This window comes from Microcaecilia unicolor, chromosome 1, assembly GCF_901765095.1.
Source record: "Microcaecilia unicolor chromosome 1, aMicUni1.1, whole genome shotgun sequence".
Taxonomy (NCBI): Eukaryota; Metazoa; Chordata; class Amphibia; order Gymnophiona; family Siphonopidae; genus Microcaecilia; species Microcaecilia unicolor.
The window spans coordinates 218,032,942-218,056,138 of record NC_044031.1 but is presented as its reverse complement, the minus strand read 5'-3'; the positions used below and the strand labels follow the sequence as shown (position 1 = coordinate 218,056,138).

The 23,197-nt window shown below is 45.1% G+C and overlaps 1 protein-coding gene across 1 annotated transcript in view; it reads left to right on the top strand.

The window, feature by feature from the left end:
- Positions 1-23,197, top strand: part of PDE1C (phosphodiesterase 1C) — a 981,038-nt gene that overhangs the window by 460,364 nt on the left and 497,477 nt on the right. The window contains 1 exon segment of the mRNA XM_030204349.1: positions 5,860-5,886. Within this exon segment, the coding sequence (XP_030060209.1) occupies positions 5,860-5,886 (27 nt within the window).

Sequence of the window (23,197 nt, the reverse complement as noted above, 5' to 3'; positions counted from 1 at the left end):
AGACTCAGCATGGAGCAATACTAGGAAAATTGAAACTTACATGCAAAATATCACAGATGCACATTTCCAAAAGCTGACATATTCCAGTTAATAAATTCTGAATAAAATACTTTTTTCTACCTTTGTTGTCTGATCATTTAGTTTTTCTATTCGCTTTGGTCCCAGTGTCTTCTGTTTTATGCAGTGTCTTCTTTCCATTTGATATTTTTTCTCTCACCATGTCCACCATCCTCCTGTGTCCTTATGCATCCTGTCTACCATCTGTAGCCCTGTCCCTATCCTTCAGTATCCTGATCCAGCTCTTAAATTCAACAGTTTTCCCTCCATCCATATCCAGCATTTCTCCTCACTGCCCCCCATCCATGTGCATATACTTCCCTCCCCTCCATCCATGTCCAGTACCTTCCCTCTTTCTCTCCTACCATTCCATCCAGTGTCATCCCTCTTTCTCTCTCCATCCTTCCACCCATTATCCTCTCCCAATCCTTCCGTCCATTCTTCCTCTATCTCCCCTTCCTTCTAGACAGTTCTCTCTCTTGACCCTTTTCCATTCAGCATGTCCTCTCTCACCCCATCCTTCCAGTGTCTTTCCTCTTTCCCTCCGTACCAGTTTCTTCCCTCCTTCCAGCATGTTTCCTCTTTCTCCCTCCTTTCATCCAGCCAGCATTTCTCAGTCTGACAGCTAGGGTCTCCCCCAGTTTCTCCCCAGCAGCTTCTCTCTCTCTCTCCTGCCCATGTCCCCTCTTTCTCTCCCCATCTCTTTCTGGCTCTCCCCTGCTTTTTTCCATGTCCCTGGCTCTCCTCTGCTCTTTTCCATGGCCCCTCTTTCTCTCCCCATCTCTTTCTGGCTCTCCCCTGCTTTTTTTCCATGTCCCTGGCTCTCCCCTGTTCTTTTCCATGGCCCCTCTTTCTCTCCCCATCTCTTTCTGGCTCTCCCCTGCTTTTTTTCCATGTTCCTGGCTCTCCCCTGTTCTTTTCCATGGCCCCTCTGTCTCTCCCCATCTCTTTCTGGCTCTCCCCTCCTTTTTTTCCATGTCCCTGGCTCTCCTCTGCTCTTTTCCATGGCCCTTCTTTCTTTCCCCATCTCTTTCTGGCTCTCCCCTGCTTTTTTTCCATGTCCCTGGCTCTCCCCTGTTCTTTTCCATGGCCCCTCTTTCTCTCCCCATCTCTTTCTGGCTCTCCCCTGCTTTTTTTCCATGTTCCTGGCTCTCCCCTGTTCTTTTCCATGGCCCCTCTTTCTCTCCCCATCTCTTTCTGGCTCTCCCCTCCTTTTTTCCATGTCCCTGGCTCTCCCCTGCTCTTTTCCATGTCCCCTCTTTCTTTCCCTATCGCTTTCTGGCTCTCCCCTGCTCTCCTTCTCTCGCCTCCTACCGTTTCCACACGTTCTGTTCTCTCCCTCCGGCCCAAGCTTCTTTACAGCAGCTGACAGAAGAAGAAAAAGAAGCGCGGGGCCGCAGCAGCGTTCAGACATGCGCTGTCGGCTCTGCCGGTCCTCTGCCCCCGGAACGGGAAATTGACGTCACGGGGCAGAGACCGGCAGAGCCAACAGTGCATGTCTGAACGCTGCTGCGGCCCCGCGCTTCTTTTTCTTCTTCTGTTATGCTGGCTCCGAGAGAAGCGGCGGCAGCAGAAGATTTCGTCGTCGGGAGTCTCGGGGTACATTTGGAGAGGGAGGCAGGTCAGGCCGCCGCGAAGCTCACAGCTGGGCTGGGGAGGCTTAGCCTCCCCAAGCCTCTTATACGGGGCGCCTATGATGCTGAGTGATTATAAACAATATGTAGGTGTTGAAACAGTGGTGCTGATAAAGAATCACATTCATGAGGATTTGTTATATTCATATCCATTAACTGTTACCTCTGTTATCACAACTGTTTCTACTACTACTACTATAAATCATTTCTATAGTGCTACCAGTCGTACGCAGCACTTTACAATTGAGCAGTGTAATCATGTCATTAGAAAGTGAATGACCACAGATGACTTTCAGCCCCAGCAAGACATGCATGAGAACATAAGAACAAAAGTGTTGCAATACTGGGATAGACCAAAGGTCCATCAAGCCCAGTATCCTGTTTCCAACCGTGGCCAATCCAGGTCACAAGTACTTGGTAAGATCTCAAAAGAGTAAAATAGGTTTTATGCTGCTTATCCTAGAAATAAGCAGTGGATTTTCCCAAGTCCATCATAATAATAGCTTTTGAACTTTTCTTTTAGGAAATTAGCCAAACCTTTTGTAAACCCTGCTAAGCTAACTGGTAATGATTTCCAGCATTTAATTACGTGTTGAATTAAGAAATATTTTCTCCTGTTAGTTTTAAATTTACTACTTAATTGCCTCATTGCATACCCCCTAGTCCTAGTATTTCTGGAAAAGGTACACAAGCGATTCACGTCTACCCATTCCACTCCACTCAGTATTTTAAAGACCTCCATCAACACTGGGATTGGAAAATGTGTCAAGGTAGGTTGCAGGTGTTGAGTGAACACAGATGAAAATTTAGCTCAATTTGAATGGATCTGACTGCAAGGAACCTTGGGACAGTTGTGGTCCTGTCCCTGATATCACACTGGTTAACCTGCCTAGAAAATATTATACCATAACGAGCAGACTACTGCCTCTAGACTCTCTTGTCTATAGCTTCCTGAGAGGTTCAGTGTTTTCCAAGAGACTCCTGGTTGTGGCAGTAGGATGTGCTGCTCTGCGGCACTGCCAGGATCCACACACTCTGATACTCTGTATGTGCTTGTAATAGTGCACTACTTTTCTCAAGAAGTGTTTTACAGTTGGTACTTTTCCATCAAATATTTTTGTTTGATCGTAGGAAAGAAACCCCCTTTATTTGGTGCTAAATTACTTGTTCCATATTTCGTTTCCTGTATCCCCCCAGGAGTAATACATGCAGCATGCCGATGATTTACCTGTTGGTGTGAGATTTTCAGCAAAGGGGTTTGCAGTTTTTTCTGATGACGGAATAAATGCAGCAGCGTTGTGATGCTCAAAAGAAACCATTTGGGATTTTATTTGAATAGATGATAAATAAGAGAGAAAATAACATATAAAACTTGAGAGGAGCTGGAATGTATTTCAAAGAATGGATATGCACATTCTGTCAGTATTATTGTGGTTATGAATAATTTCCCTAGGGGTAAATATTCAGCCGGCGGTGGTCAGCATTTTTTAGCCTTCACCGGTGTTATGTCCGAATATTCAATGCCGGGCCATGTCCGGGCACCAGCATTGAGTATCCGAATGTATACGGCCGGCTAACCCATATCCAATTAAGTACAATATTCAGCATTTAACCACCTAAGCAAAACTGGACTAAGATAAGACTATGTTTTTCTATGGTCTAATTTGTCTGGCTACCTTAGACAGTTAAGTGCTGAATATCGGCACTGAACCATGTAATTGCCAGATCCACCCCCACAACATAACCATAACATAACTAACCGGTTACGGGCCGCTGAATATCTGTGGATAACACCTCACAAAACATTTAACTGGCCAGGAGCCTCTCTTGTCTGGTTAAATCGCTTTGAATAGCTACTTCCTAGTTGTTAAGATATGCTGCTAAGGCATGCAATATTTCATATGTATGCTATATATTGCCCACACAGTAAAGTGTGTCATAAGACTAGCTGGGGTGTCCATTATAGCACTTTCCTTGTTTTCAGAAGACATTCTCCTATTCATGGTGTGGTTTATATCAAGGTCCCCGGTCTTTCATGATGCTGCAGCAACAATTATGGAACTGGTCCACCAGAGGCAGAAGGGAGTCACGTGGAGGGGCATAATCGAAAGGGACGCCCAAGTTTTTCTGAGGATGTCCTTGCAGAACATCCCCGTGAAGGGGCAGGGAAACCCATATTATCAAAACAAGATGGGCGTCCATCTTTCGTTTAGATAATACGGTCGGGGACGCCCAAATCTGGAAATTTAGGTCAACTTTGAGATGGTTGTCCTTAGACTTGGTCATTTCTGATTTTCGGCGATAATGGAAACTGAAGACGCCCATCTCAGAAATGACCAAATCCAAGCCCTTTGGTCATGGCAGGAGCCAACATTCATAGTGCACTGGTCCCCCTGACATGCCAGAACACCAACCGGGCACCCTAGGGGGCACTGCAGTGGACTTCAGAAATTGCTCCCAGGTGCATAGCTCCCTTACCGTGTGTGCTGAGCCCCCCAAAAACCACTACCCACAACTGTACACCACTACCATAGCCCTTATGGGTGAAGGAGGGGCACCTAGATGTGGGTACAGTGGGTTTCTGGTGGGTTTCGGAGGGCTCACATTTACCACCACAAGTGTAACAAGTAGGGGGGGAATGGGCCTGGGTCTGCCTGCCTGAAGTGCACTGCACCCACTAAAACTGCTTCAGGGACCTGCATACTGCTGCGATGGACCTGAGTATGACATTTGAGGCTGGCAAAAAATATTTTTAAAGAATTCTTTTGAGGGTGGGAGGGGGTTAGTGACCACTGGAGGAGTAAGAGGAGGTCATCCCCGATTCCCTCCGGTGGTCATCTGGTCAGTTTGGGCACCTTTTCGTGGCTTGGTTGTAACAAAAAAAGGACCAAGTAAAGTCGTCCAAGTGCTTGTCAGGGACGCCCTTCTTTTTTCGATTATGGGTCAAGGACGCCCATGTGTTAGGCACGCCCAAGTCCCGCCTTCGCTATGCCTCCAACACGCCCCCGGGAACTTTGGTCGTCTCCGCAATGGAAAGCAGTTGGGGACGCCCAAAATTGGCTTTCGATTATGCTGATTTGGGCGATCCTGGGAGAAGGACGCCCATCTTCTGATTTGTGTCGAAAGATGGATGTCATTCTCTTTCGAAAATAAGCCTGATACTGTATGATGCTTTTAGCTGCCTGGTCATTTTTAACAGCCATGTTGAACCCTTTCTCGGCAGCATTCCTGTAAATGTCATTATACTCTTTTGGACAGTAATCTAAAGACATCAGTGTTTCTCCGCTCCCTTACCCCCATCACATCTATTACTGGCATTAGGGAATCTTCAAGGCCCCTCCCACCACCACCACCAATCCCAGATGCCACCATTACAACTTACTCCTGGCCCCTGAATCTTACCTTTATCAATGTCACACTCGCTCCCGAAACCTGCCATGCAGATATGGCACTGCTTTTTCCCAAAGCTTCAGCAACATATCCTAAGGCTGCTTTCCTAGATCCCTCTCTAGATTTCAGTGCCACCATCCCTCTCCCATCTCTACTGCTAGCAAATTTAATGGTCTCCCATTCATTTCTTGGACCTCTTTGTTGTAATCACTTGGCACCCTCCTCCAGTCCATATACTGCCCCTGCTGTCTAGGCAATCTACCCACCCCAGCTTGTTGCTGATCTGCCAGCCCACCTGTGCCGACACTGCCACCTCTTTCTCTCCCTTCCTTGCCACAGAAGTTGCCTCTGGTAGGGTAAGAAGGGCAGGAGACATGATGGGAAAAGAAGGAGGGAGGGAGTTAAAAAGTATGATGGGAGACTGGAAGAGCCAGAAAGTGGAGAGAGAAGAAAGATGTTGACCAGAAGAAAGAGAGATGTGAAAGGAGGGAGAAGAAAATGTAGAGGAGGGTGAACCTGGGAATGGAAGATGATATTGAGGAGAGCTGAACAGATTTCTTTCATTACAAAGTGGCTTCTCTGTTCCTATTAATTTGTACAAATAAACTCCTGAATCTTTAAAATCTGTTCCACAGCATTTTCCAAGTGTTGTCACTGGAAACTGGGGGCCTTGGTTACAGTCTTAATGCTTCTTGCACAACGGATGTGTTTGTTATTTTCCAACTTTTATATAAGGGCATATGCTTTTTGTTCTTATCTGTCTTTTTCCCCTCCATAGGAGAAAATACAAGAAAACTTCCCAGAGGTAAGAGTCCTTCGCCAAAGGAACTGAGAGGTTTTTGTAAGTCAGCTTGACCCTTTTGCTTTTTGAGGTTGTGAAAAGAGACTTTGTTTTCTTTTATCTCTTCCTGTCATTGCTATCATTTTGGTGTAATGCACTAGAAACCAACTTCCCATCTCCGAGGGATTAACTCCAATAAACCGATTTTCATTTGCTTTCAAGATATCTTTGTCTCATCTTTTATCACTACACATGCACTAATTAAAAATTGATAGTAGGCTTTTAATCTTGGAAATCACACATATCCTTTAGAAGAGACCAAAGGCGAATAAAAGAGTCCTGGGTTCTTTTAACTAGCAGATCTGTGTGTGATGGAAAGGTCTGGTTCAGCTTGTATCTCTAAGCCAGGCTGACCACAGGGATCATGAGCCTTTCTGAATTCTCTCTCCATTATGGACTATGGCTTATTCTTGGCTTCCAAACCATGTGAGGTCTATACAAGATGTGCAGCATAAAGCGGATGACATGCTGTCAGTTCAGCTGCCCCGTTTGCACATAGGTGGTTAATAGAATTATTCCACTTTCCCCCCCTTTCAATGCTGGAAAAAATCTACACATTTTCAAGGTAATTTTATAAGGGGGCACATAGTTTTACTGGTAAAGTATTTGGCAGTATTTTAGTCATTAACATGCATATGTGGCCAGCGTAAAAAGTCCATGTGTTAACATGATGTCATATACTTTGATGGCGGTGCATGGGTGGAGTTTGGGCAGAGTGTAGTTATAAAATATAGTATAATTTATGCATGAACTTGAAAAATATACCGTATTTTTCAGACTATAAGACGCACTGGACCATAAGACGCACCTAGGTTTTAGAGGAGGGAAATAGGAAAAAATTTTTTTTCCTTTTTCCCTCCTCTAAAACCTAGGTGCTCCGGTGCGTCTTGTCCGAGTTCGGGATCGCCCTCCCCCCGGCCCTGTCATCACTTCTCCCCTACTCACGTCACGCGATGTTCCCTGGTGGTCTAGTGACGTCGGGGCAGGAAAGAGCCCCCTCTTTCCTGCCCAGCGCGCTGCTCTCCATCCTCCTGTATGCTGCCTGATGGTCTCGGCGAGATTCAAAATGGCCGCTGAGACTTCAATTCTCGGCGGCCATTTTGAATCTCGCCGAGACCGTCAGGCAGCAAACAGGAGGACGGAGAGCAGCATGCTGGGCAGGAAAGAGGGGGCTCTTTCCTGCCCCGACGTCACTAGACCACCAGGGAACATCGTGTGACGTGAGTAGGGGAGAAGTGGTGACAGGGCCGGGGGGAGGGCGATCCCGAACTCGGGGGGAGGGCGGGAGGGAGGGAACTCGCTACCTTCGGACTATAAGACGCACCCCCCATTTTCCTCCCAAATTTGGGGGGAAAAAAGTGCGTCTTATAGTCCGAAAAATACGGTAGGTGCAGACATTATAGTTTATAGCAAGGAGGTTTTATGATAGGAGATGGTATAACGTCAAAAAGTTGAAGCTGTCTTCCCCACGCAGCCACCATATTATGTGACCCCCAAATAATTGCAGACACTATTGAAAATAATAGCAAACAAACAAACAAAATAACAAAGAGGTTTATGACTGCCTATGTGTGTTTTTTTTTAAATCTGACAGTTTTTTATTTATTTGAAAGCTTCCCATATGTAACCCGAGGGTCTTTTTTTTACCTCTGGGGGGAGGGTCCCTACAATCACTGTAAACCACTTAGGTCTAAGTGGTATATAAATACTTAAATGAATGAAATGAAAATGAATTCAACCCCGAGGCTCAGGCAGAGCCAGCGCCTTTCTTAAAGCTGCCCCCTACAAAAATCAAGCCTCCCAAGTCTTCAAAAACATGTCTGCCGCTCCAGAGTGCCCACACCCGTGGAGCATGGCTCATGACCAGGAACCCCCAGAGGTTGAAAAAACCCTTGAGTTACATATGGGAAGCTTTCAAATAAAAACTACATAGAAGTGCAGTTTCAAATAAACTTTTGAAAGAGTTTTTTATGCCTATATTGAGTGTTTACCCTTGTTAAAATCCTTTTCACGCTATAAGGTTTTTGCAGTGGATGGAGATGAGGGCACTGAGGCTTTTTCCCTTTCGTAGATTTTTCATACGCCATAATTTCTTCTGAAGCTGGTGTAAGTACTTCAGCTAAATACATGGGAGAGTACTTTTGAGAACAAATGCCCATATTTACAGAATAGCGCTTAATTGGACTTTTGACATTTATGCATGTATGTGCACATACATTCGCATATATGCCATTATTCTGAATGTTTACAGAAATGTCTGCTTCAAAAAATTACCATGAAAGACAACTTAATTGACTAATGATCTGTTAATGAGCCACAATTGGCCGCTAACAACCAATTATTGGCATTAATTGCCACCAATTAGGATTTGTGCATGCATCAGGCTGTGCACTATTCTATAATACTTGGTGCCCAAATTCCATAGCGCAGAACTCAGATGCGGGCATGGCCCTGGGAGGAGCATGGGTGTGTCAGGAGGGTTCTGAAAAGCTGCACATGTTGCTACAGAATAATGGCTCAGTGCACCTAACTTGGGTGTCAATATTTACACCAGGTTTCAGCAGGCATAAGTCTGGCACCCAAAGTTAGGGCGTGGGAATCAGGGCTAAGCATGTGCCCTTTAGAGAATCGCACTTAGCACTGATCTCTTCCGGCACCCATTTTTCAGCACCAGTTATTGATTCCAGCCCATAGTATATAAAAGATAAGATCATGCTCGACAAGGGTGGAATATGAGAGGTAGCAAATGAGAGGGTCCAAAAGTACACAACCAAAACAGCAAAAAGAAGCACAAATGAGCCTTCAATAATGGAACAATGGAGAGTCCTTTAATTCAGTAGACCCGACAAGGGGTCATGTTTTGGCAGAAACTGCACCTGCCTCAGGGTCTAATTAATACTCTCAGCAAGTGCAAATAAAATCCGAAAAGGGGCATTCAAAACAGTGCTCTGAAGAATAATCAGTTCAAATGCAGAGAGGCAGGTGCAGTTTGCGCTGAAACACGACCCGTGTCAGGTCTGTTGAATTAAAGGACTCTCCACTGTTCCACTATTGAAAGCTCATGTGTGCTTCAGAACATGGGAGGGGCTTGCTGCCCTGCCCATATGTACTGATGCACATACTTCTTTTTCTCATTTCAGGGCAGCATGGGTGGTATTGCCCCTTAAGTGTGCCACTTACAGAATATTGTAAGTTTTATGCACTTCTGCTGCCTTTAGACACCTGTAGTTACACTAGGTTGGTTGATATTTGAAGCAATGTAAGTGACCAGGAGAGGCTTCTGGCTGCATAAATCACTTGAGCGGGGCTATCTGCTAAACATAGAAACATGATGGCAGATAAGGGCCAAGTGGCCCATCCAGTCTGCCCCTCCCCATTAACCACTAGCTCCTCCTTTTCCTACATTCCGACACAGTACTTGTCTCCATCATGTCCACCGGGAGGCCATTCCACGCATCCACCACCCTTTCCGTGAAAGAATATTTTCTTAGATTCCTCCTAAGCCTATTAACGTCATCCTATGGCTTCTTATTCCAGAGCAGTGGCATTCCTAGCCTGGATGACACCCGGGGCGGATTGCCGATCCGCCCCCCCCCCCGGGTGCAGCGCGCCCCCCCCTGTGAAATGACACCTCCCCCCCCAGCAAAATGACACCCCCCCGGGTGCACGCCGCTGGGGGGGTGCCGTGGCGCGCACCTGTCGGCTCCGAGTTCGCTAACTTCGCTCGTTCGCTGCAGCTCCCTCTGCCCCGGATCAGGAAGTAACCTGTTCCGGGGCAGAGGGAGCTGCAGTGAACGAGCGAAGTTAGCAAACTCAGAGCCGACAGGCGCGCCGCAGCACCCCCCTCAGCGGCGTGCACCCGGGGCGGACTGCCCCCACTGCCCCCCCCCCTTGGTACGCCACTGTTCCAGAGTTTTCCTTCATTTGAAGAAGGCTCACCTCCTGTACATTAACGCCACTGACGTATTTAAACGTCTCTATCATATCACTTCTCTCCCACCTCTCTTCCAGCGTATACATGTCGAGGTCCATAAGCCTGCCCCTATATGTTTATGACAGAGACCTTTTACCAATTTGGAAGCCGCCCTCTGGACCGACTCCATCCTATTTATATCTTTCCGTAGGTGCGGTCTCCAGAATTGCACACAGTACTCCAAATGAGGCCTCACCAGAGACATACAAGAGCACTAGCACCTCTTTTGTCCTGCTGGTCATCCCTTTCTTTATACACCCAAGCATCCTTCTGGCTTTGACCATTGCCTTTTCTACCTGCTTGGCCACCTTAAGGTCTTCGGACATGATCACCCCCAAGTTCCGCTCTTCTGTACACAGAAGCACTTCACCTCCTATACTGTATTGTTCCCTTGGATTATTGTAACCCAAGTGCATAACCCTACATTTCTTAGCATTAAATGTTAGTTGCCAATTTTCATACCACTGGAGGGGTTAGTGGCACTTAACTAGTGCTGCTGAATATCACCACAGACTGCTAAAGTGAAAGCTGTTTTGTGGGCGGTCCAGGGGGCCAATATTTAGCACTTAACCACCTAAAAAAGTCAGTCCTATCTTTATGTGGTATTGTTTAGGTGGTTAAGTGCTGAATATCTCAATTAGGGGCCCTTTTACTAAGGCGCTCCAAAAAGTGGCCTTCGCTGGTGTAGGCACGTGTTTTGGACGCATGCAGGTCCATTTTTCAGCGCACCTGAAAATAGACATGCAGCAAAATTAAAATTATTATTATTATTATTAGCATTTGTATAGCGCTACCAGACGCACGCAGCGCTGAACAACTGACACAGAGAGACAGTCCCTGCTCAATAGAGCTTACAATCTAAAAATACAGACAGACAAGACAATTAAGGGCGAGGGAAGTACTGGGTAAGAAGGAACAAGGGGAGGGCAATTGAGTAGTGGCTAGGAGCCAAAAGCAGTGGTGAAAAGGTAGGTTTTCAGCATAGATTTCAGCCTGAGACCTTACCGCCACCCATTGACTTAGCACTAAGGTCTCACGTGCTAACTGGACAGAAAGTGCCAGCGTGCATAACTGCTGATTACCGCCAGGTAAGCGCCACGTAATAGAACATAGAAAATACTTTCTACCGTGTGTTTTGGATGCTGTCAAAAATGGAATTACCACCCAGGGCACACGGTAGCTGGGCAGTAGTTCCAATTTGATGCATGCTGGACGCACCTTAGTAAAAGGGCTCCTTAACTGCCTAAGAAATAGCTGACCACATAAACCCGGACAGGGCCTGCTATTGAATAACCAGGGAAAACGTCACTGGCAGCTAAAAAACTCTCACCATCGCCTGCTGAATATCTGCTCCTAGATTTTATGCACCCCGATACCAGGTTACACTAGTGTTCTAAGAAGCATCTGGGCACCCAGTTACTGATGGAGAATAGGCTCTCACTGTACAGCATTGGGGTACTCACTTATAGAATTATCTCTAGATAGTGTGAAGTAGAAGCATAATTTCTGTGTGTGTATTTTTTAAACATGTATGCGCTTGTACAGTTTTTTCAAAAGCCTTTTTCATTGAGTATAATGGGCCTTACCTGTAGAACAAGCTTTATAAAATTATGATTTGATGGACTTCTAGCTTGTGATGAAATAATATATATTTGGAACCTGTAAGCCAATTGCTAAGAAATACAGAAGATATACTCATTTGTACTTCCATAGCTGCTGATTTGTTTTAAGCAAGAAGATACTGTTTTGTTTGTTAGGCTCTAATGCGCTGTCATCATATTTGTAAGTCCTGAGGCAAGTGTGATCCTTCACAGTTAGTGTTCAGCACACCTGTCAAAGCTGGATAATAGCAGTTAATAGATGCAAAACGTGTGCATTAGAACTGTGAGGCTCAAACAGTCCTTGGTCACGCCTAGCCAGTCGGGTTTTCTACATATCAAAAATAAATAAGAATTTGATTTGCATATACCAGAGACTGCATGTAAATATATATCATCCATATACTTTAAGGATATTCAGAAAGCCAAAATGGATTGGTGGGGGGAGGGCGGTTTAAGGACTGGTTTGAATGCCACTGCTTTAGAAAACACGTGACAAAAGACAAAAGCAGTCGTAAACTTCCCATTAAAGTTCATATTAACTGATACAGGAATGTCTTTTATTTCTACTTCTCACAAAAAAGGATGTTACTGTTTATACATATTTATACACATTCTACAGTGCTTTTAAAAAAGAAAATCATCTTTATTGAATTTTATAAAACAAAGAAAACACAAAAACAGATGGTCTCATAGAAACAACAATAACAGAAAACACCACCCAACCCCACTCCTGCAGTCAAATATCGAAGAGTTCAGATAGTGTATTATGACCCAAAATAACAAAGAAAACTCTGGAGGTTGGTGTCGTCTCAACTGCTAACATTGTAGTGCATTGAACAGTCCACTAAGTAATCGATCAGTCAAAGAGTCTAAAAAAAGGGGTCCAAATCATAATAAATTGTATAATCTTCTTACAATTTGTGCCCAAAACAGAAAGGCATGCCATCCGTAGCATATTGTATATTTCAGTTCTCCATAAAGGCAAAGATAGTTCAGTATGGATCCACTGCAGAATTTCCGCACAGATAACACCTGCTCTTCATTAGGCAGTTCCAAGTCATCATCCAAGTCCAGTAGGCACAGCTTCTCCAAGCAGGGCATAATTTGGTGGAGTCATTCCTAATGGTCCCATAGCACACCCCAGAATTGGGCAATATCTGGACAGGACCACCAATAGTAGATATAAGTACCATCCAGTGGCGTAGCCAGACTGCCAATTTTGGGTGGGCCTGAACCCAAAGTGGGTGGGCACAAACTTTTCTCTGTACCCCCCTCCCCCAGCAAATTTTAGTCACACTTTTCAGTGAGCTTTCAGAGGCCAAAACCTCCTGCCTCAGGTCAGTATAATGCTGTTACGATATCCTCTCCTGACCTAAGGAAGGAAGTATTGGTCTCTGAAACTTTATTAACACAGGTACCATATTACTTTATCCTAAATTAAAAATAAAATTATTTTCTTTACCTTTGTTGTATGGCCATTTACTTTTTCTCATTGTGTTGCTCCTAGTCTCTAGATTCTGCTTTCCTTCGTCTTTCTCTTGCCAGGGTTTTCCTGTCCGTTCATCACCTATGGCTTTTCATCTTTTCCTCACCCTTGTTCTCCACGTGCCCCTTCCTCTTATTCTCCAGTCTTTCCCTACTCTGTCCTCTCCCTCTTTCCATCCAGCAGCTCCCCTCTTTCTCTCCCCATCCTTCCAGTGTCTCCCCTCTTTCTTTTGCATCCAGCGTCTCCTTTTTCTCCCTACCCTTCCATCCAGTGTCTTCCCTCTTTCTCTCCTTATCCTTCCACTCATCTACCCTCTCTCCTGATCCTTCCATCTAGTGTCTCTATCTCCCCTCTCCTTCTATCCAGTGTCTATTGCTCTACCCTTTTCTGTTCAGTCTCCTCCCTCTCTCCACATCCTTCTAGTTTCTCCCCTTTCTCTCTGCATCCTATCATCCATCTCCCCTCTTTCTCTCCCTATCCTCCCATGTCCAGCAGCTCTCTTCCCTCTAGTCCCTTCTTTCTCTTCCTTCCTTGTCCAGCAGCTCTCCAGCCCCTTCCTCCTCTCCCTCCCATGTCCAGTAGCTCTCTCCCTTCCCGCCAGTCCCTCCCATGTCCCAGCAGCTCTCCCTTCCCGTCAGTCCCTTCTTCCTCTCCCTCCCATGTCCCAGACGCTCTCTCCCTTCCCTCCAGTCCCTTCTTCCTCTCCCTCCCATGTCCAGTAGCTCTCTCCCATCCAATCCCCTCCTCCTCTCCATCCCATGTCCAGCAGCTCTCTCCCTTCCCTCCAGTCTCTTCTTCCTCTCCCTCCCATGTCCAGTAGCTCTCTCCCATCCAATCCCCTCCTCCTCTCCATCCCATGTCCAGCAGCTCTCTCCCTTCCCTCAAGTCCCTTCTTCCTCTCCCTCCCATGTCCCAGACGCTCTCTCCCGCAGAGGCAGCGTTTCCTTCCTGCCCTGTCTTTTCCCCAAGCTCCGCTGCATCGCCCCAAGTGGAATCCTTCTTCTTTTCGGCCGTCACGCTGCGCTGCCGTTCACACAGGCAGCTTCGCTCCTCCCCCCACCGCGTTCATCCGGCCCTAACAGGAAGTGCATCAGAGAGGGCCAGAATGGACGCGGGGGAGGAGCGAAGCTGCCTGTGTGAACGGCAGCGCAGCGTGACGGCCGAAAAGAAGAAGGATTCCACTTGCAGGGACGATGCAGCGGAGCTAGGGGAAAAGACTGGGTAGGAAGGAAACGCTGCCTCCGCGGGACAAAAGGGCAGTGACAGCGTGCGAAGGATGGGCGGGCCTGGAGGGAAAATGGGTGGGCATGGGCCCGTCCAGGCCCACCCGTGGCTACGCCCCTGGTACCATCCTGTCCACATATAGGGCAGTTTGCAGATCTAGTGGGTCAAACTTTATGCACCCGACTAGTGTGTTTCATGGAATAAGATACGTTCAGTCAAATCCAGTGCACCTGATACTCCCTCCTGAAGTTCACTAGGAGTATACTCAGCAGCTGTATCTCGGGTCTACTATTGTATAGTTCATTGAAAAGGATTATCCATGCATGTGTCCATGTATGCTGCATAATACACACCAGTAAGTCCCTTTACTATCGTTTCTTGAAGCCAATATCGTTGAAATGCAGCATTGGTCATACCTAAGGATGATCATGCAACAAACTATTGACATACTGGGAAGCCTGCAAGTATAAATAATGATCTATCGCACCTAAATTATATGTGGCCTGCAGGGACTGGAAGGATATCAATTGAGCAATGTCATTCTGTCGCAGTTGTCCAAGAGTCTTAAGTCCTTTGTTCGCCCAATGACAGAAGCCCATACTCAAGCCTGGAAGAAAGTCCTCTTTACCCAACAAGGGCAGATAGAAAGAACATGCAGAAGGTAAGCCAAACCTCTTATGACTCAGCTTCCATGTCCATCTGGCTGAAGAAATCAAAGGATTAGAAGGTAATTTCAAAGAGGTTAGGCACCTTACATGATATACCGCTTTCATCTGGCTTTCAGTTAAAGAGATATGTCAAGCGACAAATAAATAAATAAAGCATAAGTCATCTTATAAGGCTGCACTATCTGGGATTCCAACTGCAAGTTTCAAAAGATACTGGTGCCTAATACCCAATCCCAAAAAGGCGTCATCAAACTAATCACATTATAAACTTTAATATCAGGCAAGCCCAAAACCCCTCCAGCTAGGTACCTTCAACAGAGCAAGAGTCATAGGGGTTTTTTTCCCCACCACAAAAATGTTGTTAGCATTTTATTCTGTAGTCTCAAATCAGTATTTGTGAGCTTGAGAGGGAACTATTGGAACACATAGAGGGGCATAATTGAAAGGGGTGCCCAAGTTTTCCTGAGGACGTCCTCGCAAGATGTCCCAGCGAAGGGGCGGGGAAACCTGTATTATCGAAACAAGATGGGCGTCCACCTTTCGTTTCGATAATACGGTCGGAGACTCCCAAATCTTGACATTTAGCTCATCCCTAGAGATGGTCGTCCTTAGACTTGGTCGTTTCTGATTTTTGGCGGTAATGGACACTAAGGACGCCCGTCTCAGAAACGACCAAATGCAAGCCCTTTGGTCATGGGAGGAGCCAGCATTCGTAGTGCACTGGTCCTCCTAACATGCCAGGACACCGACCGGGCACACTAGGGGGCACTGCAGTGGACTTCATAAATTTCTCCAAGGTACATAGCTCCCTTACCTTGTGTGCTGAGCCCCCCAAATCCCCCCAAAAACCCACTACCCACAACTGTACACCTACCATAGCCCTTACGGGTGAAGGGGGGCACCTACATGTGTGCACAGTGGGTTTGTGGTAGGTTTTGGAGGGCTCATATTTACTACCACAAGTGTAACAGGTGGGGGTGGGGGGTGGGCCTGCTTGAAGTGCACTGAATCCACTAAAACTGCTCCAGGGACCTGCATACTGCTGCGATGGACCTGAGTATGACATTTGAAGCTGGCATAGAGGCTGGCACAAAATATTTTTAAACTATTTTAGTGACCACTGGGTAAGGGGAGGTCATCCCCGATTCCCTCCGGTGGTCATCTGGTCAGTTCGGGCACCTTTTTGAGGCTTGGTCATAACAAAAAAAGAACCAAGTAAAGTCATCCAAGTGCTCATCAGGGATGCACTTTTTTTCGATTATGGGTCGAGGACACCCATGTGTTAGGCACCACCAAGTCCCGCCTTCGCTATGCCTCCGACATGCCCCCATGAACTTTGGTCATCCTCGTGACGGAAAGCAGTTGGGGATGCCCAAATTTGGCTTTCGATTATGCCGATTTGGGCGACCCTGTGAGGACGCCCATCTTCCGATTTGTGTCGAAAGATGGGCGTCCTTCTCTTTCAAAAATAAGCCTGATAGAGTCACCTTGTCAGCAAAATCATCTCTATCAATTGTATTCTACCCATGAGTGTTAAGGGCAGATCTCTTCAACATTCCAACAAATGTTCATATGTGCTAGCAAAGGTTTAACATTCAAGTCATATAATCCTTCAACCTACCTAGGAAGCAAAAGATCCAAATATTTAAAATACCCTCTTGCCCATTGCAAAGGAAAGGGGCCCAGTCACTGGCCCTCCTTGTCAGCTTGAAGGTGCAACATAGTCAATCTTGCAAGGTTTACTTTCAAGTCAGTGAATTGACCAAAGGTATGAAAGTACGTCAGGACCTTTGGCAAGTTTCTAACAGGGTGACTTAAAAAGAGGAGGAGATCATTGGCAAAGAGAGCAGTTTTTAACTCGTAAGGACCAACATGTATGCCCTCTACCTCTTTGACCTAATGCAACTTACGGACCAGTGGCTCAGTACACAAAACAAACAAGGAAGGGGACAATGGACAGCCCTGCTGGGTACCACGCTCAATAAGAAAAGGAGCAGAGTACCCCATTAACCTGCATTTGCTCTGTAGGCACCTTATATAATAAATGTATCCAGCATAAGATGTTACCAGTAATGCCAAAGGCTTCGCGTACAGCCCACAGGTAGGACTGCACAACACAATCAAACAGCATTTCAATATCTAAACTGACCAAGACAGTATCAATATTCTGGTGTTATGCTGCTGCAATCACTGTGATAGCACTAAGAATATTAGAAACAATATTGAGATCATTGTCCTGGCCCATAAGCTGAGAGGTGACTGACCACGTGCGAGCACTGCCAGGAGACTTTTGCTGCTCTATAAGTGTGCAACTCGCACTGTAGCCTGACTCTGGACACTGCTGGGAGGCACTGCCCACCATTCACTTCAGAGAGAGTTCCTGAATCCTGCCATAGCTGAGGGAGCAGAAGCAAAGTGTAACCTAGCCCTGAGGCAGGCGCACGTTGCACTGAAACACGGTCCGTGTTGGGTCATTTTCATTAAAGATTGTACCATTGCTCCACCCTTGAAGACCCTATTGTGCTTCATTTTGCTGTCCTGATTTTGTGTACTTTGGGACCCTCTCTTCTGTTACTAGGGTAATTGTACGTTACAACAGTTAATCAATTAATCATGTTACGTTGTTATTGACATGTTTATGTGTCTTTGGCTGATTCCTGTTTGTAATTCATTCTTCGTGTTATGTTGTATTTTATTGTTGTCTGGTGACATCGAGTAGCGTTTTGTTGAAAAAGTGGGCTTTCAGATGTTTTCGGAAAGTTAGGTAGTCAGTCATGCGTTTTAGGACTTTTGTTAGTGTAGTCCATATTTTGGGGCAGATGTATGTGAAGTTGGTTGAATATGTAGTTTTATATTTTATGCCTTCACATTTTGGGAAGTGCAGGGTGAGAAAGGTTCTTCCATCTTTTATTTCGTTGCGTATAGGCAGTTCTGTTAGATTAGTCATGTATTCAGGTGCAAGGCCGAACAGTATTCTGTAGGCCAGGGTGCAAATCTTAAAGGATATGTGTGCTTTGATGGGTAGCCAGTATAATTTTGGAAGTAGTGGTTTTTTGCTTTCAAATCGATGTGTTCTGAATATTAATCTAGCTGCTGTATTTTGTGCTGTTTGCAGTTTCTTTAGTAGATGTTCCCTGCAGCCTGCATAGATGCCGTTGCAGTAGTCTGCATGGGCGAGGACCATAGATTGGCTTAAAGTGTGGAATACATCTCTTGGGAAGTAGTTTTGTATGCGCTTCAGTTTCCACATGGTTTGGAACATTTTCTTCAACGTGGTTGAGATTTGGTTGTCGAATGATACATAGCGGTCCAAGGTGACTCCTATGATTTTTAGATTGTTAGATACTGACATGAATTGGCACTGATTAGGATTTGTTCGTGCATCTGGCTGCACTCTATTCTATAACGCTGGGCACCTAGATCTCATAGTGTGTATTTCAAAAGGGGCACAGCCATGGGAGTTCCAAAATGATTTTTTTTTAAGATTTTGCTCACACCTTTTTCAGTAGTAGCTCAAGGTGAGTTGCATTCAGGTACACTGGGTATTTTCCTGCCCCTGGAGAGCTCACAACCTAAGGTTAGGAGGGTTAAGTGACTTGCCCAAGATCACAAAGAGCAGCATTGGGATTTGAACTGGGCACTTCTGGATGTCAAGACCGGTGGTCTAGCCACTAGGCCATTCCTTCACTCTATTGTATGCATTGTTACTGAATAATGGATCAGTGTGTCCAACCTGGGCACCAGCATTTACAGCAGGTTTCAGCAGACGTAAGCCTGGTTCCCAAAGTTAGTGCTTAGGAATTGCTGCTTAGCGTGATTCTGTAAAAGGCATGTGCCAATCTTTATAGAGTCACACTTAGTGCCAATCTTTTCTAGCACCCATTTTTGAGTGCCATATATAGAATCTGTCCCTAATTTTATAACATACATGTGTAAGTCACATCTCAGCCCACATGCCACTCAGACTACACCCCAGAACATACCTACACCAAGACATTTATAAAAGACATTATCCCCGGGATTCTATACATCTTGCTGAGATTTCCATGCAGAAATCGAAGTATATTCCATAACAATGCACATAACTTAATTAGTTAAGTTAATCATTGCTGATAATTGTATGTTAACAAGCAATTATCAGCACTAATTGGCATTAATTAGAATTTACGCACACTAATTGCTAAGCATATTCTGTAACATGGTGCTCGTAATTCTAAGTCACATAGTTGAAAATTGGGCATGGTTATGGGCGTGAATGGATGGGTCATGGGTGTTTCTAAAATCTATGTGCATTGTTATAGAATACACCCACTCCGCGCTTAATTTAGGCATCAGGATTTACACCAGCTTTTACTTGGCGTAATTGAGTGGGACTAAATGTAGTTGCGTGGACTGTCACTCGGCATATTAACCGTGTAGAAATTTATGCTTCTTCTATAAAATACGCCTAAATTAAATCATACTTTCATAGAATATGCCTATAAGAATTTTCATTTTGGCACCAAATCTTTTAGGCATGATATAAAGAATCTAGTCCTATATGTTGTAACCAGGTGCCCCTAGGTGCAGCCAAGGATAGAACAATCTCCTCCAGCCACAGGCTCCCGGCACAATGAAGAAATATGCGCCTTCATCAGCGTTGGCCCCCTCGAAGGGCCAACTATCCTGGAGGTGACTTTATCACATACCCCCCCACTTAAGAAATTGCGAGTACCTTTGGGACCTTCCCAGGGATTCGCAATTCTTGAGAGGGCCTCACTATCTTCACACCTCATGGAGATTCGGGCCCAAGCTACCAGCTTCCACTCCCAGCTTCTGCTCCCAGCTCCCAGCCTCTGCTCCCAGCATCCAGCTCCCAGCTCCCAGCTTCTGCTCCCAGCATCCAGCTCCCAGCCTCTGCTCCCAGCATCCAGCTCCCAGCTTCTGCTCCCAGCATTCGGCTCCCAGTGTCCAGCTCTCAGTATCCCGCTCCAGATCTCCATTCAAGTTCTGGCTTTTCCCTCCGGCTCCACAGCATTCACCCTGTAAAGCCAAAAAAAAAAAGAAAGAGACCCAAGTGCGATATCTTTACACTGGTCCCCCTTTCAAGCCAGCCCGGTCCACTCCTGGTCTTCCCCACTTCTCTTTATCCAGCCTTGGCCCCCCTAGGTACCTCTTACCTGAGGCATCCAGGATTTAAGCATTTAGACCACCACGACCAGACTCTCCGGCTTGCATGGATCCATGTTCAGTCCCATCTGGGAAAGTGCCATTTGTAACCAGGCGCCCCTAGGTGCAGCCAAGGATAGAACAACCTCCTCCCACCTTCACCCTGAGGCATCCAAGATTTAAGCATTCAGGCCACCACGACCAGACTCTCCGGCTTGCATGGATCCATGTTCAGTCCCATCTGGGGTGCCATTTGTAACCAGGTGCCCCTAGGTGCAGCCAAGGATAGAACAATCTCCTCCAGCCACAGCCTCCCGGCACAATGAAGAAATATGCGCCTTCATCAGCGTTGGCCCCCTCGAAGGGCCAACTATCCTGGAGGTGACTATCACAATGTGGAAAAATGACTTTGTACAATTAGTCCCATAGTGATGTTGAATATAGTGATCCATTATTTTTAAAGGTGTGCCAAAGAACTGAGTTCAAACAATGAAGGCACATCCTTATTATGTGTAATGTAAGCAGTTTGTCAAAAATATCAATCCCAAAATAATCTCTGGTAAAAAAATCAAAATACAAACAATCAAAAAACCAGAGGATAATTGGAGCAGTGCACCAACGAAGAAGGGGCACCTTTTTTCTTGTTTCATTTTGTTTAAATCATATTTGAGTTCCTGAGGAAGTTTATACGAAACCATGCAGAGTTGGACTAGCTATGATTTATTGAAGAAAGGAGCATATTTCGACGCATTTCAGCGCGGGAGCGTTTGACACTTGGAAAACCTATCATTTGATTCACTCCCAAGAGGATAAAATATGCCATTTGACCGGATCATAAACTGTGAAATACGGACTGAATCTCATCCGGGAGTGTATTTCCTGACCATTACGCTAAGTGCCCATATTGATTATATTGCTTTATGGTATAGAGCATCTTTAAGATATCACCATAGTATATAGAAAAAGATTTTTATTTTTCATATACACAAAAACTATTTTTCTTATACGTGCATGAGGTCAGAAGGAGCAAAAGATAGGATTGATTCAGACGTTTTAAATATTAAATTAGGTTATTTACCACATTGTGAATATAGCACAGGTGTGCATTTAGTTCACCTAAAAATTGTGGAGAAGTTCCATGATCGAGAAGCTTGTCCACCCTTAGAGATGTAAATCACCTTGGTGTAGTCTCGCTTGGGTGAGTTTATACTCTGACAACTCTCCCCTATAAAATAAAAAATTCTTTTGTAATATTAACAGTCTGATCAATCTTTTATCTGTTTTGACTCCTCCTGATTATCCTCTGGTTTTTTGATTGTTTGTAATGTAATCAGTTGGCATGATTACTTAGTAGACAACTAGGCTTCTGATCTTGCAGAAGGCAGAATAATCTAAGAACAAAGTGTTCCTTTCATGTGAAAATAGTTTTAGATAAAGTATAATTATAAACATGTTAAACTCTTCTCATTTTATTTTTATGGACCTGTTTAAATACCCTATTTTTATGGCTTGTTGATATGAAATACCATCAGTGTACTTGGATTATAGAGAAAAACCCTCGATTGATGTTATCTCTGTGTAGATTATTTTTATTTTATTAATTTTTAAAAATTTTATTGAGCATTTCATGTACAGCCATTCCTTACACAAATCATGGCAGTTTACAGTTCCTAGTATAGCATTAAAACAGGAAAAATAAATATTAAAACAGAATATAAGACAAGAAGACTTTAAAACAAAGAAATGTCAAAATAGTTAAGATACATGAGAACTACTTCATTTTCATGCTTAATTCAGTTTATATCAAGCAGAAGAGAGGGTATCAAACCATAGCAAATCAAACCAACCAGTGGAAAAAAAGTACAAGGGACCTTCAGGATTAGGTAGGCGTCTAAGTGTAACTTTATTAAAATACCCGACCCGGTCCGTGTTTCGGACAAACGCCTGCATCAGGGGTTTTAATGGTAGTGAATTATCACTTATTCTCAGTGCTTTTTTGTAAGAATAAAGGTACCGATACTCATAAAGGGCCAGCCTTAAGGGCGGGGTCACTGTGGCTCTGCCCCTACAGTAGCCACATCCATTTTATCAGCCATGGAGCATATAAAAAGGCACCATTGAAAGTAGTACACAAGTCCCTAGGTCCAACAAAAGAGCCCCTAAGAGTGACAGTAAACTAATAAAATATGTAGACAAAAAAATCAGCTGAAACCCCCCCAAACCAGACTCTGGTATGCAGGATAAACCAGAAAAACAAAATATTTTCCTTTTGTACTGCTATAAAGATAGCAGATGTAAATTTAAAAAACTGACACAGTGCATTTACTACATTACAAATTAACAACTACAAATAAAACAAAAAAATTAACACATCTACCACACTACTTTATCTTAAATTAAAAATAAAATTCTTTTTTCTACCTTTGTTGTCTGACCATGCACTTTATTTCAGTTGTGTTGGTCTCAGTCTCTGGTTTCTACTTTCCTCGTCTTCTCTTAACTCTCTTGCCAGGATTTCCTGTTTGTCATTTTTCTCTCCTCCTTTTCCTTTCAGCTTCTTCAATTTTATTTTCTGCTGTTGTCCACATTTTGTACTTTCTTACTATCCAGTCTTCAATTTCCCTGTTTTGATTGTGTCCACCTACAGCTTGCCCCCTCTCTCTACCCCTCTCTCTTCCCCACTTCCATCCAGCATATCCCCCTTTCTCCTCCCCAGTTCCATCATCTGCCCTTCTCTCTCCTCCCCACTTCTATCCAGCATTTCCCCCTCTCTTCTTCCCATTTCCATCCAGCATTTGCCTCCTCTCTCCTCCCTACTTCCATCCAGCATTTCTCCCCTTTTCCCCTCATCCAGCGTTTCTCCCCTTGCCTCATCTCTCCCCAACCATCATTTTTCCCTCAACCCCTCTTTCCCCATCCAGTATTTTCTCCTTTCCCTCTCTCACTCATCCAGCATCTATCCCCTTGCCCCCTCATTCCCATCCAGCATTTCTCTTCTTTCCCCCTCTCTCCCCATCCGGCATCTCTCCCCTTGACCTTCTCTTTATCTAGTATTGCCAGTGGCGTTTCTAGCGTGCATGGCACCCGGAGCGGATCACCGATGCGCCCCCCCCCCCTCCTGCAAAATGACACCTCCCCCCCGGGTGCACGCCGCTGGGGGGGAGGGCCGCGGCGC